The sequence below is a fragment of the Tamandua tetradactyla genome, chromosome 19 (assembly GCF_023851605.1).
Source record: "Tamandua tetradactyla isolate mTamTet1 chromosome 19, mTamTet1.pri, whole genome shotgun sequence".
NCBI lineage: Eukaryota > Metazoa > Chordata > Mammalia > Pilosa > Myrmecophagidae > Tamandua > Tamandua tetradactyla.
The window spans coordinates 51,463,146-51,478,182 of record NC_135345.1 but is presented as its reverse complement, the minus strand read 5'-3'; the positions used below and the strand labels follow the sequence as shown (position 1 = coordinate 51,478,182).

Genomic DNA, 15,037 nt, shown 5'->3' with positions numbered 1-15,037 from the left:
TCCTATAAAAATTGGTATTTCTCTTTTCCTTAGCCTTGCCTTGTCAAACTGTTTGGTACTCTATCTCCTCCTAAATTGCGACCCTGCTTTGTCTGTACAAAAACTTGAAAAGCGAGTTCTGCCAACATACAACTTTAACGATTAAACCCACCTCCATTCCTACATGATCACATATTTCTTGTTCTTAGACATTTCTTACATTATACATATATTTGCTAGGATATATCATCTGTTGTTCTTTGCTGGACTTCCGTGGTGCTTTTTTCCTGTCATCATACTCTTTAGTCATAATCCTATTATGCCTCCTTTGCAAAATTACTCATTACCCCCAATATTTCTGATATTCAGCAATTAAACATCCTTCTGTCTGTTCTAGTATTTATAGCTAGCAGTTCTTCTGATTGCCCTTCTGTACCAATAATTAAATATTTTAAATCTGACATCTGACAGATATGTGCCCTATTTATTATGCATGCCCAGTTCTTGGCCCCAAACCATTGGGTTCTGGCCTTTTTCACTACTGGCTAAACTCCTAGGGTTTTCTGGAATTAACCACATTTTCAATTTCATTATAGTCCTCTACCCTTTTGTAGGATGAAATGGGCCATGTTTTCTTGATTCTTTTTCTTCCTAGGTTATTAATGAATGGTGTTATAGGATGCTACCTGTTCAATCAGATTTTTGACAATTTTATTTTAGGTCTGTTGGTGTTCATTAAATTTTCTATTTCCTGATTTTCAAAAGTTTGCTAACAGTAAAGATTTAAGGATTTTTACAAAAAAGAGAATTAAAGAGAAATTCATTTGAATGAAGAAGGCTGTATAAACCAAATTTCAAATTGTACAGACCTTTTCCTCCTAGAAGGTAACTAATTGCAAATGTGATGGTTATTCATAGTAGGGTGTCATATGACTTATTTTAGAAGCTACATTTTCAACTGTATTACTAACATGTGATAAAGTAAGTAGGGAAGGCATTGGAACCATGTAATATAGTACCAATGAACTTAAATACAAACATATTTTATATAGTAAAAGATCCTATTTGTTTAAAATAAGTTTCACAATATTTTGGAAGAATCCATGAATGAATCATTCTTGTTATAGGTGTAGAATAGAAGAAAAGAAAAAGATAAATTTCAATAAAAAGGCCTTAGTAACATTCTTGAAAGTAAAGTGCATTTTTTAATGGTGAGTAGAGAGACAGTATATTGCCATGGTTTGTTGTAAAGGGCCTACCTAGTATGATTCAGATAGAAAGTAGTCACTTGGGTTACTATGTGAAGTTGTTATTTCATCTAATAAGAAGCAGGAGACATGTAAACATAGATTTTTCAAGAGCCTAGGTAGAATATTATTAGATCTGAACTTAAAATTTATCTTTGCAGAAATAAGGTATTGATTTAAATAGTAGTGGAAATTGATGACTAGGTTAGATATAGAATATAGGCAGAGGGAAAAATCGATGATGGTTCTAGACTTTATATCACTGAAATCTTACCACTTAAAATCAGATAATAGAAAGTAGAGAGGATATATGATTTGAGGCATGGACAGTGGGTAAAGTATACTGATTGAAACTCTGAGAAAAATCAGTGCATCTAGAACCATATTTGACTTTTTAAAATTAGGTTTTTGAATTTAGGTTTCATTGTTCTTTTACTTTACTTCCTAGAACTTGGCCTCTGTTTTGGTTTGCTAATGCTGCTGGAATGCAGTATACCAGAAACAGATTGGCTTCTGCAAAGGGGATTTATTAGGTTATAAATTTACAGTTCTAAGACCAAGAAAATTAAGACATCAACAAGAGGATACCTTCACTCACGAAAAGCCTATTACATTTGGGGTTTTTCTGTCACATGAGAAGGCACATGGTGACGTCTGCTGGCCCTTCTCTCCTAGGTTGGTTTCAAAATGCCTGTCTCAGCTGCTGTAGGTCCTTCTGGTTTCTGCTGGGACGTTTTCTTTCTTTGCTTCTGTAAACTTTCTCAGCCCTCTTAATGGACTCCAGCAAGCGGATTAAGACCCACCTTGAATGGGGGTGTCACATCTCCATGAAAATAACCCAATCAAAAGGTCCCACCCACCAATAGGTCTGCCCCCACAAGATTGGATTACAAGAACATGGCTTTTCTGGGGTACATAACAGTTTCAAACCAGCACAGCCCCCTAACATGCATTTATTTTAAACTCATTGAATTGCCTGATAGTTATTATGTTCAGTATTATGTGATTAGGTTTCCTTATTTATGGTAGTTTTGAAATTTTTTTATGATCAAATTAATTTTAAATTAAATAATTTTGTACAGCTAACTTTTCCACTTTAAAAGGGTAGTATAAGGCAGTGGTTCTCAACCCTAGCTATGCATTAGAATCATTGGGGAGATTTTAAAAAAAGCATACAGATTCCTGGGCCCTATCCCAAAGATTTTGATTCTGATTTAGGATATCAGACAGAAAACTTGACTTTGCAGATCATTGAGAGTGGATATAAAAATTTTCAAGAAGTGGAATCACAATAAACAATTTGACAGACACATTTTCTTAAGTTTGACAATTTGTTAATTTATGAGAAATATGTCAAGTGGATGTTAATGCTAGAGTTGGCAAACCATACTTCGCTCTTTTCCTTGTGGGGTAGTTTTATACAAACCTAAATTATAATTAGAAAATTGGATGGAGAGCATGAAGATCAAAGAAAATTACCTCTATGATGCTGCTGTAGGATCCTGAGCACCCATTCTTCAGTTTAGAACAATTAATCCATTGAACAGTGGTACTTGAATGGGCATTGCATTTCCATCAGAAATGTGTTAATTATTCCATTTTCTCATACCTTATCAGCAATAGATATACCTGTTCTTTTTTTTTTCTGTATTCTGTATGGCGGGGTCACATTTCATTATTTTTCCATGTGAATATCCTGTAATTGCAGCTCCATTTGTTGAATTTTTGTTTGCTTGTTTGTTTGTTTTTTGGGAAGTGCATAGAACGGGAATTGGACCTAGGTCTCCCACCTGGCAGGTGAGAATTGCACCCTCCTGTTCTTTTTTTTTAATATTTGCTAATCTGCTACATATAAAATGAAAACTTATTTATAGTTTAATTAGCATTTTTCTGGTTGGCACTAATTTTGTCCCCAGAAGACTTGAAATTTGAGAGTCCAGAAATGAATCTATATATCTGCAGCCAGTTGATGCTTGACAAGGTTGCCAAGACCATTCAATAGGCAAGTATTTCTTCAACAAATGCTGCTGGAACAACTGGATATCCACATGCAAAAGAATGAAGTTGGACCTAAACCTCACACCATTTTTTTCATGCTTGTTTGCCTTTTAAATTTGTCCTTATGTGAATTGTCTATTTGTATCTTTGGCCAGTTTTTCTCTATTGTGTTGACTTTTTCTTGTCAATTTGAAAGAGCTCTTTGAATATTTTATATTTTTTGTCATCTACATTACAATTTTTTCCAACTTTGTCCTTTGTTGGCTTTGTTTTGTATCATTTCCCTATAAATATTTAACATTTTTAATTGGTTAAAATATGTTAATCTTTAATTTATAAATTTGGGTTACCTATATTGGCTAAAAGTCTCTTCTCCATGGATTATTCATGTAGGCTCTTAATTCTTTTTCTAAGATCTTTTAAAATTAATTTTAAACTTCATATCCATCTGACCTTGTTTTTGAATATGTGTAGTTATTTTTCTCTACATGAATAACCACATGTTCAACATTATTTACTAAATATAATTATCTCTTCCCCTCTAATTTTGCATATGTTGAATTGTTTATACCCTGGATTTAAAAAAAAATTCATTTACATTAATCTGGTTTTCTTACACTTGAGCCTATTAGTTGGTTATGGTCATTTAATATTATTTTTTGAGTCTGGCTTTATAATGTTCTGATCATAGTTACATTGTGTTCTGATTTAGAAAATATTCTTCAATTTATTATAATTTTTTTTTTTTGCTCTTCTTGGTGTTTTTCCTTCATGTATATTCTAAGATAGTTTTATCCAAGTAAATCCTAAGCCGAATGGCACTGAAATCTCAATTGGAATTGTATGGACTTGTGTATTAATTTTGTGAGACTTGACATTTATGTGCGGAAGTCTTCTCATCTAGAAATGCATCTCCACTTGTTCAGATCTTCTTTTATGTACTTTAAGAAGTTCTTGTAGTTTTCTCCATTAGTCCTGTCTTATTAAATTTATTCCTACCACTTTTATATTTGTAAATGGAAGGTTTTTGAGCATTTCAATTTGTAGGTGATTGTTGCTAGTAAATGTCTTCTTTATCAATATTTGTAACAGCAATTTGATTTTATTGAATTATCCCACTTATTATAACCTCCAGGATATTGTTGAGTAATAAGACAAGAATGAGCTTCCTTGCTTAATTTCTGCTTTTAGCTGAAATTAAGTTTGGTATTTTGACATGTATAAGAATATTTGTTGCTGGTATTTGGTAAATATTTTATTTGGTTTCTTTGTTGCTGCCTACTGGGTGCCAGTAGGTGTGCAGTTACTTTTCTTTGTTTGTTAATTGAGTGTTGGCCAGACTACCACAGTATTTTAAAGAATAATCCCAAGAATGAGGTCAGGCAAAGCACTCTTCGCCTCTGTGATCCTCTGTTAGTTAGCATCCTGTTAAGAAATTAGGAAGGAGCCCCTTTGCTCCTTGTGGTCTCTCATCTTCTCATTCTTGTGGGTACAGAGGATGCAGCCCTTTGTAGATTTTTCTCAGCTCCTTAGGAGTTAAAGAAAATGGCTACACTTCCATAGTTTTTGCTCCCCTGTGCCTTGAGTCCAGGTATATGCCTGCTGGACAATTTCCTAAAAGATTCTGATGTTCAGATGCTTGCTTTAGGGCTTTGTTATGTTGATCCCCTGGCTCCTAGCTGGCCAGAGGAGAAAAGCTTTCTATAGTAGTTTTTTTTCACTGGCAATGAATATTTTTAAATTTGTGCTTGGGGAAGCAGGGAACAAAAATGAAAACAACTTTCTTGTTCTTTCTGATACATACTCATGATGGAGTTATTTAACTCAGAAGGAAAAGCTCAGAGAAGTTACATGATTTGACCAAGGTTTTAGTGATAATAAGTAGCCATGTCAAGTCCAGGACCCTTGTCTTCTGCCTTCTCAATTCTTTGCACATTTACTAAATGCCACATTATTTTGAGATGTTTAGAGTAGTTTCTTAGCTGAGTTTCTGGTGCCCAGAGTGTTCAAGAAAATAATAACCTCAGGGAGACATTAGCTGAGTGAATAGTGTATTATTTAGATGATAGGTCATTTTTCAAGTTTTATAATAAGTGATATTTCAAATAAAAAACATTGGAAATGTGCCAACGATGTCATAGGACTTCTATGTTTAGAAACTATTTTGAATGGGAATAGTTTAGACTAGGATAAATAAACATTTTAGGAACAGCTGCCCAAAGAATCAGCAAAAGTCTTCATTTTTCTAATTGAAATTCAACCAGAAGTAGAAAAAAAAAAAGAAAGATGGTCTAAATAGCGAGGAAAAAAAAATTGATCAACACAGAATAGAAACAAAAAGCACTTGGGAATATACTTAGCAAGCATGTAGTACCTGTAGTATATATGTAGTACCTCTCTGAAGGAGACAATGTATTTCTTTAGGTATATAAAAGAAGTCAGATTATTAGAGGATATTCCAGGCTTTATACAAGAAGTCTTAATGTAAAAATGCCAGTTTTCTTCGAAGCAATTTATGAAGAAATTTACACATAAACTTGGAGGTATGAGTGACAATAGCTGAAAATGATGAATAAATAGGAGTGTGTGTGTCACCAGATAGTAAGGCATATCATAAAGCTGCAATAATTAAAAGTATAGTACTGACGCAAAAAAAAATTGTTAATAAGCAGAATAGAAAGCTCAGAAGTCATATTTGAATATTCGTAAGGATTATGATAATGATTAAATTCAGTGACAGAATTTCAGTAAATGAATCCAGAAAAACTGGCAGAATCTTGGGAAAAAATAAAATTAAATCTTTACCTCATACAACTAGCCCAAATAAATTTCAGTTGAGTTATAGATTTAAATGGAATAAATATAGCTTAAAAAAAAAACCCCACTAAACTAAAAGAAGACATAGATAAATACAGTAAACGCTTATCTTAAGCAAATATTAAGCAAATAGTGTGTTAAGAATCCTGACTGTTAAAGGAAAAATGGATACATCAAAATCTGGAGATTCTGGAGGAAATAAGGATAGTGATCTGAAAGTTCTTGGACAACTCAGGACCTGATTTCAAATTTCAAAGTCCACCACTCCAGTATGACAAGTGCCATAACTTGGAGTCAGTTTCCTCATCGTAAATGGAAAATAACTTACAACAGTGTTCTACCAGGAATTTTGCCAGCTGATTGTTAAGCCATTGGTGGCTTGAAAGTAACCATGGTGGTAGTTAGTTCTACATGATGGAAATTGGAAAACACTTTACAGGTCGGAGTTTAGTATCCTTCCTCCTCCTTTCTGTGTGTATATATATATGTGTGTGAGAGACACTACCAACATACCACTTAAAATAAGAATAGGTTTGTTAGGATAAAGTGAAATAATATATAGAGTACCTTAATAAAGCATCAAATAAATTCTAGTTTCCATCAGAAACCAACAGTTTCTGGTGTGCTTTGCAGGGATTTTGAGGTATTCCTTCCCTTACATCCTCATTCCCTGGGCTGGAGAAGATGTATTTGTGCACTGACTGAATTTATCAACAAATGCTTTCATATTGTACCTTCCCAAATTATTTACATTTTTTTCCTTTTCAGATATATTTGCTTTCAGATGTACAGTTTTTCTTTAGATGGTTGAAAGGAAAGGTACCACAATCCAGTTGGCCTCACCAGAAGTTGAAATTTGCTGTTGTTTTCTAATATTCATTTTGCTTTCTGTGTTTATATTTTTATCTATCTACCATATACTCTGATTGAAATTGTGTATGTGTATGTTTGCCTTTCTGATATACCCACATCCCCAACTACCTCCCCCACCTCCAGCATATAATATCTCTTATTAATTTCTTGCAGTGTGGAACATTTGCTACAATTAATGAACCAGGAGTAATACATTGTTATTAACTATAGACCGTAGTTTACATATGGTTCTCTCATTGTATTGTACAGTTCTGCAGGTCCTACAAATGCCTAATCAAATGTATCCATTATTACAGTTTCATTCAGAATAGTTTGACTACCTTCACACACTGTGAGTCCCTGTATTTTTCTTCTATTCGTCTCTCCCATTCTGGTAACCACTGATATTTTTATTGGTTCTGTAATATTGCCTTTTCCAGAATGTTCTTTGGTTGGAATCCTACAGATTATTGCCTTTTCAGACTGTCTTATGTATTTATATATCCTTAGCAATTTAAAGTTCTTTCGTGTCTTTTCATAGCTTGATAGTTCATGTCTTTTTTTTTTTTTTTTTTTTTGCATGGGCAGGCATCAGGAATCGAACCTGGGTCTTCGGCATGGCAGGCGAAGATTCTGTTAATAAGCAGAACAGAAAGCTCAGAAATCATATTTGATTATTAAGGAAAATAGAAAGCTTATAAACCGTGGCCTGCCCAGCTCATGTCTTTTTAATTTCTGAATAATACTCCATTATATGGATTTACCATAGGGTATATTATTATTTTTAATCTATTCACCTTTTGAAGGACATCTTGGCTATTTATACTTTTTGGTGATTGTATACAAAGCAATTATAAATATTCATATGCAGGTTTTTATGTGGACATACAAGTTTTCAATTTGGGTAAATACCTAGGAACTGAATTGCTGATTTCTGTAGTGAGCCTATGATTAGCTTTGTGAAAAACTGCCAGACATTCTTCCAAAATGGCTTTGGCATTCCTACCAGCAATGAGTGAGTGTTCCTATTGCTCCACATTCTCACCAGCATTTGGTGTTTTGTGTTCTGGATTTTAGTTATTCCAATAGGTATGTAGTAGGATCTCTTTTTTATTTGCAATTCCATAGCATATGATGTTAAGCATCTTGTCATATGCTTATTTGTGATCTGGGTATCTTGGGTGAGGTGTCTGTTCAGATCTTTTGCCTATTTTGTAATTGTTGTTTGTTTTTCTGTTGTTGAGTTTAAAATTTTTGTATGTTTTCTGTATACAGATAGGTGTTTGGTACCTATTTTCTCCCAGTCTGTGGCTTATCTTTGCAAGTTTGTCTAGCAGAAGTTCTTAATTTTAGTGAAGTTCAGCTTATCATTTTTTCTTTCATGGATTGTGCTTTCAGTGTTTTATGTAAAAAATCATTGCCAAACCCCCAAGGTCACCGAAATATTTCCTGTGCTATCTTCTGTAAGTTGTATATTTTTGCATTTTACATCTAGGTCTTTGTTCATTTTGAGATAAGTTTTGTGGGATGCATGAAGTATGTCTAGATTCCTTTTTTTTTTTTTTGAATATGGATGTCCAGTTGTTTCTGCACCATCTATTGAAAAGATAGTCCTTCCTGTATAGAATTGCCCTTGCAATTCAATATAGTCAAGATCACTTGACTATATTTATCTATAGGCCTATTTCCGAGCTCACTGTTTGTTTCTATTGATCTGTTTGTCTATTTTGCCAGTACCACATTGCTTTGATCACACTAGCTTTGTATTAAGTCTTGAAGTTGGATAGTGTCAATCCTCTGACTTTTGTTCTTCTTCAATACACAGTAGTGTTTTTAACTACAGGCAGTGCTGTTCTGAACAGAACTTGAGTTTTGTTAACTAAGGAAGCAGGGTGGAATGGACATTGTATTCCTCACCATATCTGCCACATGTATCTGTAGGATAAATTACTGCAAGGAGAATTGCTAGGTGAAAGTTTAGTATGTTTAAAATTTTGCTGAATGCTGCAAAATTGTAATCTTTCCCCCACTTTCCCCCTTCCAGCATTGCCTCCTTTCAGTCCTTTTGAATATTTTGTTTTGTAATATTCCCTAAATATACAAAGTCTTCACTGCTTTCTCTGTCTCAAAAATCTTATCCACAGTTAAAAGCCCATCTCAAATTCTACTTTCTGTTTGAAGCCTTCTGAAGTTTTTAGCCTGTAGTTGTTGGCCCTTCTTCTGAACTCAGTATTCATCATCTCATTTGACAAACAATTATATGGTACCTTCTGTATTTCTTGTATATGAGCATGTGCATACATACACACACACACACACACACACACACATAACACGTTTATGACTGTAAGGTACTTATGGCTGGGGGTGTGGAGTTAGCTTTCACAGGCTGTCTTGGGGGGGTCTCTTCAAACTACATCTATCCCTAGGAATTCCAAAATACTTCAATTTGTGAGAACCACCATGTATTTTCAGAAATGTTATTGTTGTCAGTGTTGTGCATAAGAATTTGGAGAGGCCTGAAAAATACCCTAGAACTGATGCTATAAAGTAGCAAAACCAAACATATACCACTTTAGGGGTTATACTTAATATATCACCTCTCTTGAACTGAGTTTAAATTTATTTTATAAGGGTATAGGAATCTTATTAGCATGAAAATAATGATAATTGTTTTTCTTAAAAGCTCTATATGTAGTGAGCCCTATAAAAATAGTAGTATTTATTTTATTTGTACTTTACCTAAGAATAAGAAAAGACATGCTAGCTTTTAGGTTCTTAAATGTTAATTTTTCAGATTTCTCTCTTTATTCTTATTAGCAGTTCAAGTTTACTAGATTTATAATCCTAATGGTATTTTATATAACATTGGGTTTTTATAATTTGTAATTCAGTGCCTGAATTGTGTCCTTAAGAATTACAGTCTAGCCATTATTCTTCCCTTTTCTCATAAGCTTGCATAAATTTTTCAAAATCCTATAATGGCATATACAGAAATATTGCTATTTAGCCTTATAAAATATTTAACTCAAGTAATCAAGTGACACCAAGTTAATCAAGTTATGTGGGAACTAGCCTTAACCTCCCTGCTTTGAGTAATCATTCCTGTTTCATTGCTATTAGGGCGTATGCGAGAATTATATTATCTTCCCTAAAGCTGAACATTATAGATAAGAAAAAAAAAAGAGGGGGCCAGGACTACTTTGATAGATGACAAATGCTATCTAATTTTTATTTGTTTTTAGAATATTAGTGAGGTTAAATATTAGATTTTGTCTTTTGTGACTTGCTTGTTCATAACTTTTGCCCAATTTTCATTTAGGGGTGCTACTCATTTTTCTAAGTGATTCCATTAGAGCTTTGTAGATTAATGTAAATGTGATTTAACTCTGTGTTAATATCCTGCAAGGATATTTTCCTGCCTTTTAATTATATTTTGGTTTATATACATGTTGTTTTATCTGCTTTTTTTCTTAACATCGTATTTTGAACATTTTCTCATGCTGTTAAATTCTTGAAAATGTTTCATCCTCATTTTATTTCTAAAATATAAATTAAAAGTTTTGAAAATTACTAAGCAGCCTTTTGAAATATGTATATTTCCTAAAGTTATCCAGTATAATATGGATATAAAATGTAGAATATACTTCACAATCTATATAATTTTTTTTTTAATTTAAGATCTCCTCTTTTTTCCACAAAGACATTTGTTAACAGATTCCCTTCTTAATAATACACAATGTTGGATCATGAAACAGAATAAACAAACAGGTCATTGTTTAAAATGAATAATGTGCCCTGTATTCAAAGAACTGTGAATTTTTGTTTTGAATTGTTTTTATTATATAATTTTAGCTTTAAAACAAAATACTTGATGTATTTTAATTTATGGAATATAAACATTTACTTTGATATACTATTCTTTAGGCGTATTTTAATAAATTTATATATCTTGACATACATAGTATGGCAGTTGTGAGAATTGTAGGAACAATTCTTTATGAAATTGAAATTTTTGTATTCAGAGCCAATTTGTTTCTTGTGTAGTTATACATACACAAATTTAATTTCTGAATAATAATTTATATTCTAGTTCCCTTTTCAAGGGTGAGTTACTTATAGGGGAGCATATGGAAAATTCAGTATCTTGAGATGAGGTTGAACTAGAAAACTACTAACTTGCAGATTTTTCATGAGTATTCTAGGTTCAAGAGGATAACATAACTGAAATTTGAGGATTTAAAGTATATATTGTACATTGGGCTGGAATACCAAGATAAGTGGATAAACTAGGTGGTCCGCCAGGTAGGGAACAGAGGGGATTTAGAGAACAGAACTGGTGAAGCTAAACAGTGTGCAGTGATGTGTGCTCTTTTAGCACCAAGCCTGACACAGCTTATCCGTTTGCCAGGCACTGAGTCATCCCATCTAAGTAAAGGCACCACCTTCCATTCAATGATTCAAATAAAAATCCTGTGAGTCATCATCATCAATTCCTTTCCCTCACCTCAATATCTAATCCATTAACATATGACAGATATTAAATTATTTTCCTTCTCTCCAGTGTCATTGACATCGTCTTAGTTCAATCTATGACCATCTTACTTGGTATTCTGTAGTATCTTCCCTGATTTTACATTTGTCTATTTCTAATCCGCTCTTCAAAGAATAGTAAGATCTTTTTAAATACAAACGAGGTTATATCCCTCTCCAAGTTAATATCTTCCACTGAAATTTTTAAACTTAATTTTGGAATTATTTCAAGCTTATAGGACACTTGCAAAAAAAAATAATACAAAAGCAATACATAGAATTCCATTATACCCCTTCCTGAGATACCCACATCTAACAACTTTTCACATTTGTTATATTGTTCTCTCTAAATATCTGCCTCTCTGCCTCTCTACCTCGTTCCATCTATCTGCCTTTTAAACATTTGGGAGGTTATATATATCATCCATATTATAGCATGTATCAAAATTTCATTTCTTTTTATGGCTAAGTAATATTCCATTACAAGTACACGCCACATTTTGTTTATCTGTGCATCCATTGATGGATGCTTGAACACTTACTATGCACGTGTGTATTTCCTAAGTACAAGGATATTCACTTACATAACCTTATTAAATACAGTTATCAAGATCAAGACATTTAACATTGTTATAAAACATACAATCTGTATTCCAGTTTTTTCAGTTGTCCCAAAACTGTCCTTTTGGGAATTTTCTCCTCCATATTAGATCAAGTCCATGATTATGTATTGCATTTAATTATCATCATCTTCTGGTCTTTTCTTTTCTAATTGTGGAAACATAGGTACTACATAAAATTTCCCATCTCAACCAGAATCAAGCATACACTTCAGTGGGATAGGTTGCATTCACAGTGTTATGTACTCTCATCACCATCCATGACTGAAACTTTTATCCAGTCTAGCAGAGACCCTGCACCCATTCATCATATATTAACTTCCCATTTCCTCTCTATTCTATCCCTGGTAACCTGTACTCTACCTTCTGTCTCTATGAATTTACTATGAATTTACAATTTCTTGTTATTTCATATAAGTGGAATAAAAAAAATCTGTGTTTTTGTGTCTGATATATTTCACTCAACATGCTGCCTCAAGGTTCATCCATATTGTAATATGTATCAATTTCACTTCTTTTTATGGTTGAGTAATAATCCATTACAAATATATGCCACATTTTGCTTATCCATTCATCGACTGATGGATACTTGGGTTGCTTCCACCTTTTTGCTATTGTGACAATGCTGCTATGAACATTGATGTATAAATATCTGTTCAAGTCCCTGCTGTACATTCTTTTGTTTATATCTCAAGAAATGGGATTTCCAAGTCATGTGGTAGCTCTCTGCCAGGTTGAGCTTTTTTTTTGAGCTGCTGTCAGGTTGTTTTCCAGAGCCCTTCCACTGAATGTTTACTGTATTTATAATAAAAATATAATTTCCTTACAGTGTCCTAAAAGTCCAATGTGATTTGAGCTTCATCAAAGGTTTCTGACTTCATCTTTTATTACCCTCAACCCCTGTCTCCTCTGTGAGCTCCAGCTACCCTGGCCTTCTTTCTGTTTTTCAAACATATCATCTTTATCTTATGCCATTTTTTCTTATCATTTTGCCTTGCTTTCTTACACTTATCATTATTTCTGAGTATATTCTATAAAATAGCTTCTTTAAATTCCCTATCCGATTCCCATTTCATTTTTTCACATCTGTTTTATTTCCTTTTTGTACTTCAATCTTATTAGAGCCCATTCATTCATTCATTCATTCAGCAACTATTTGTTGAGAACCTATGCCAGGCAATATTTTAGCAGTTTGGATGTATCATTGAACAAAAAAGGGAAAAGACAATTCCTGTTTCTATCCCTGCTCTTAATCCCTGTCCATTAGTAGGGTAGGGAGACAGACAGTCCATGATAAACAAAATGAATTGCCAAATTACATAGTGTGCTTGAAGGTGGCAAGTGTAATAGACCAAAGTAGAGTATGGTAATGGAGATTTGGAGATCTGAATGGAGATAAGGACAGGATAGATTTTTCAAAGATGGTGTTTATGGTATGCCTCATTAATTAAAGTAGGGTTATTTTTTTTTCTTTTACTTTTAGCTTCAGCACCAGTCAGCAAAGTAAATAAGTACTGCTCTTCTTCCAACTTTCATTCCACTTGGGGTAAAAAGAATATCATCATGTCAAATATTACAATTGACCCAGACGTCAAACCTGGTGAATATGTCATCAAGAGCCTCTTTGCAGAATTTGCTGTTCAAGCTGAAAAGAAAATTGAAGTTGTAATGGCTGAGCCCTTGGTGAGTACTGTTGAATTTTACATCTGACATTTTTTCCTCCAGTTTTGTATAATTACTGTTATATAAAATTTCCAAAGGAAGTAATTTACTTGAAAAAAAAAATCAAGGGATAGGTTAGTAGTAGCGATCTAGAAAGCTATAATGACTTTAGAATTTACTCTTGTTTTTGTTATTGTGAAGGCCAAATGTTTTATTAATAGCAATGTTAAAATATAACCACGTATATATTTAACGGTGATATAAAAGAAGTACAAAAAATTTAATCCAGCCCAAAATACACCTAATGATAATTATATATGTTTTGATCAATGTTAACTACATCAGTGAGAACCCTGGTATTTATCAAATTGAATGATTCCTGTTTTTAAATTGCAGTTTTGTTGAGATACATCCACATACCATACAAACCGTCTGAGGTATATAATCACTGGCTCACAGTATTGTCACATAGTTGTGCATACAGTCCCATGATCAATTTTAAACATTTTTATTCCTCCAGAAAAGAAATAAAAAGAAAAAAGAAAACTGAAATTCTTCCATAACCTTATTCCCCCTACTGTTGACTCATAGTATTGGTGTAGTACATTTGTTACTGTTGATGAAAGGATATTAAAATATTACTGATAACTATGGTCCATAGTTTGCAATAGGTATATTTTACCCCTTATACCCCTCTATTATTAACTTCATGTAATAGTGTTGTACTATGTTCTAATCTCTGAAAGAACTTTTTTATATTTGTAGTTAATCATAGACATTGTCTACCACAAGATTCACTGTATTATACATTCCCATGTTTTAACCTCCAGATTTCCTTTTTGTTCTTTTTCTCTTTGCATGGATAGGCACTGGGAATTGAATCTGGGTCTCTGGCATGGCAGGCGAGAACTTTGCTTGCTGAGCCACCATAGCCTGCTCCGACTTTCCTTTTGATGACATACATGACTATAAACTTCCCTTTTCCACCATATTCTACACCATTCAGCACTGTTTGTTATTATCACAGTGACATGCTACCATCACCTCTGTGCATTTCCAAATGTTTAAGTTAAATCTAATTAAACATCCTGCACATATTAAGCAACTGCTCTATATTCTTTAGCCTCATTCTGTATCCTGGTAAACCTATATTCTATATTTTATGTCTTATGATTTTACATATTATAATTTGTTCATATCAGTGAAGTTGTCTATTATTTGTCCTTTTGTGTCTGACTTAATTCACTTAACATAATATCCTCAAGGTTCTTCCATGTTGTTGAGTGCTTCAGGACTTTATTCCCTCTTACTGATAAATAATATCCATTG

General features: G+C 33.2%; 1 protein-coding gene across 8 annotated transcripts in view; it reads left to right on the top strand.

The window, feature by feature from the left end:
• FRYL (FRY like transcription coactivator) overlaps positions 1 to 15,037 on the top strand; it is a 328,237-nt gene that overhangs the window by 124,165 nt on the left and 189,035 nt on the right. For all 8 annotated transcript variants that reach the window (XM_077136813.1, XM_077136812.1, XM_077136810.1 and 5 more), the window contains one exon: positions 13,530 to 13,729. In XM_077136813.1, the coding sequence (XP_076992928.1) occupies positions 13,610 to 13,729 (120 nt within the window). In that variant the 5' untranslated portion in view covers positions 13,530 to 13,609. The remainder of the gene's footprint in view (positions 1 to 13,529; positions 13,730 to 15,037) is intronic.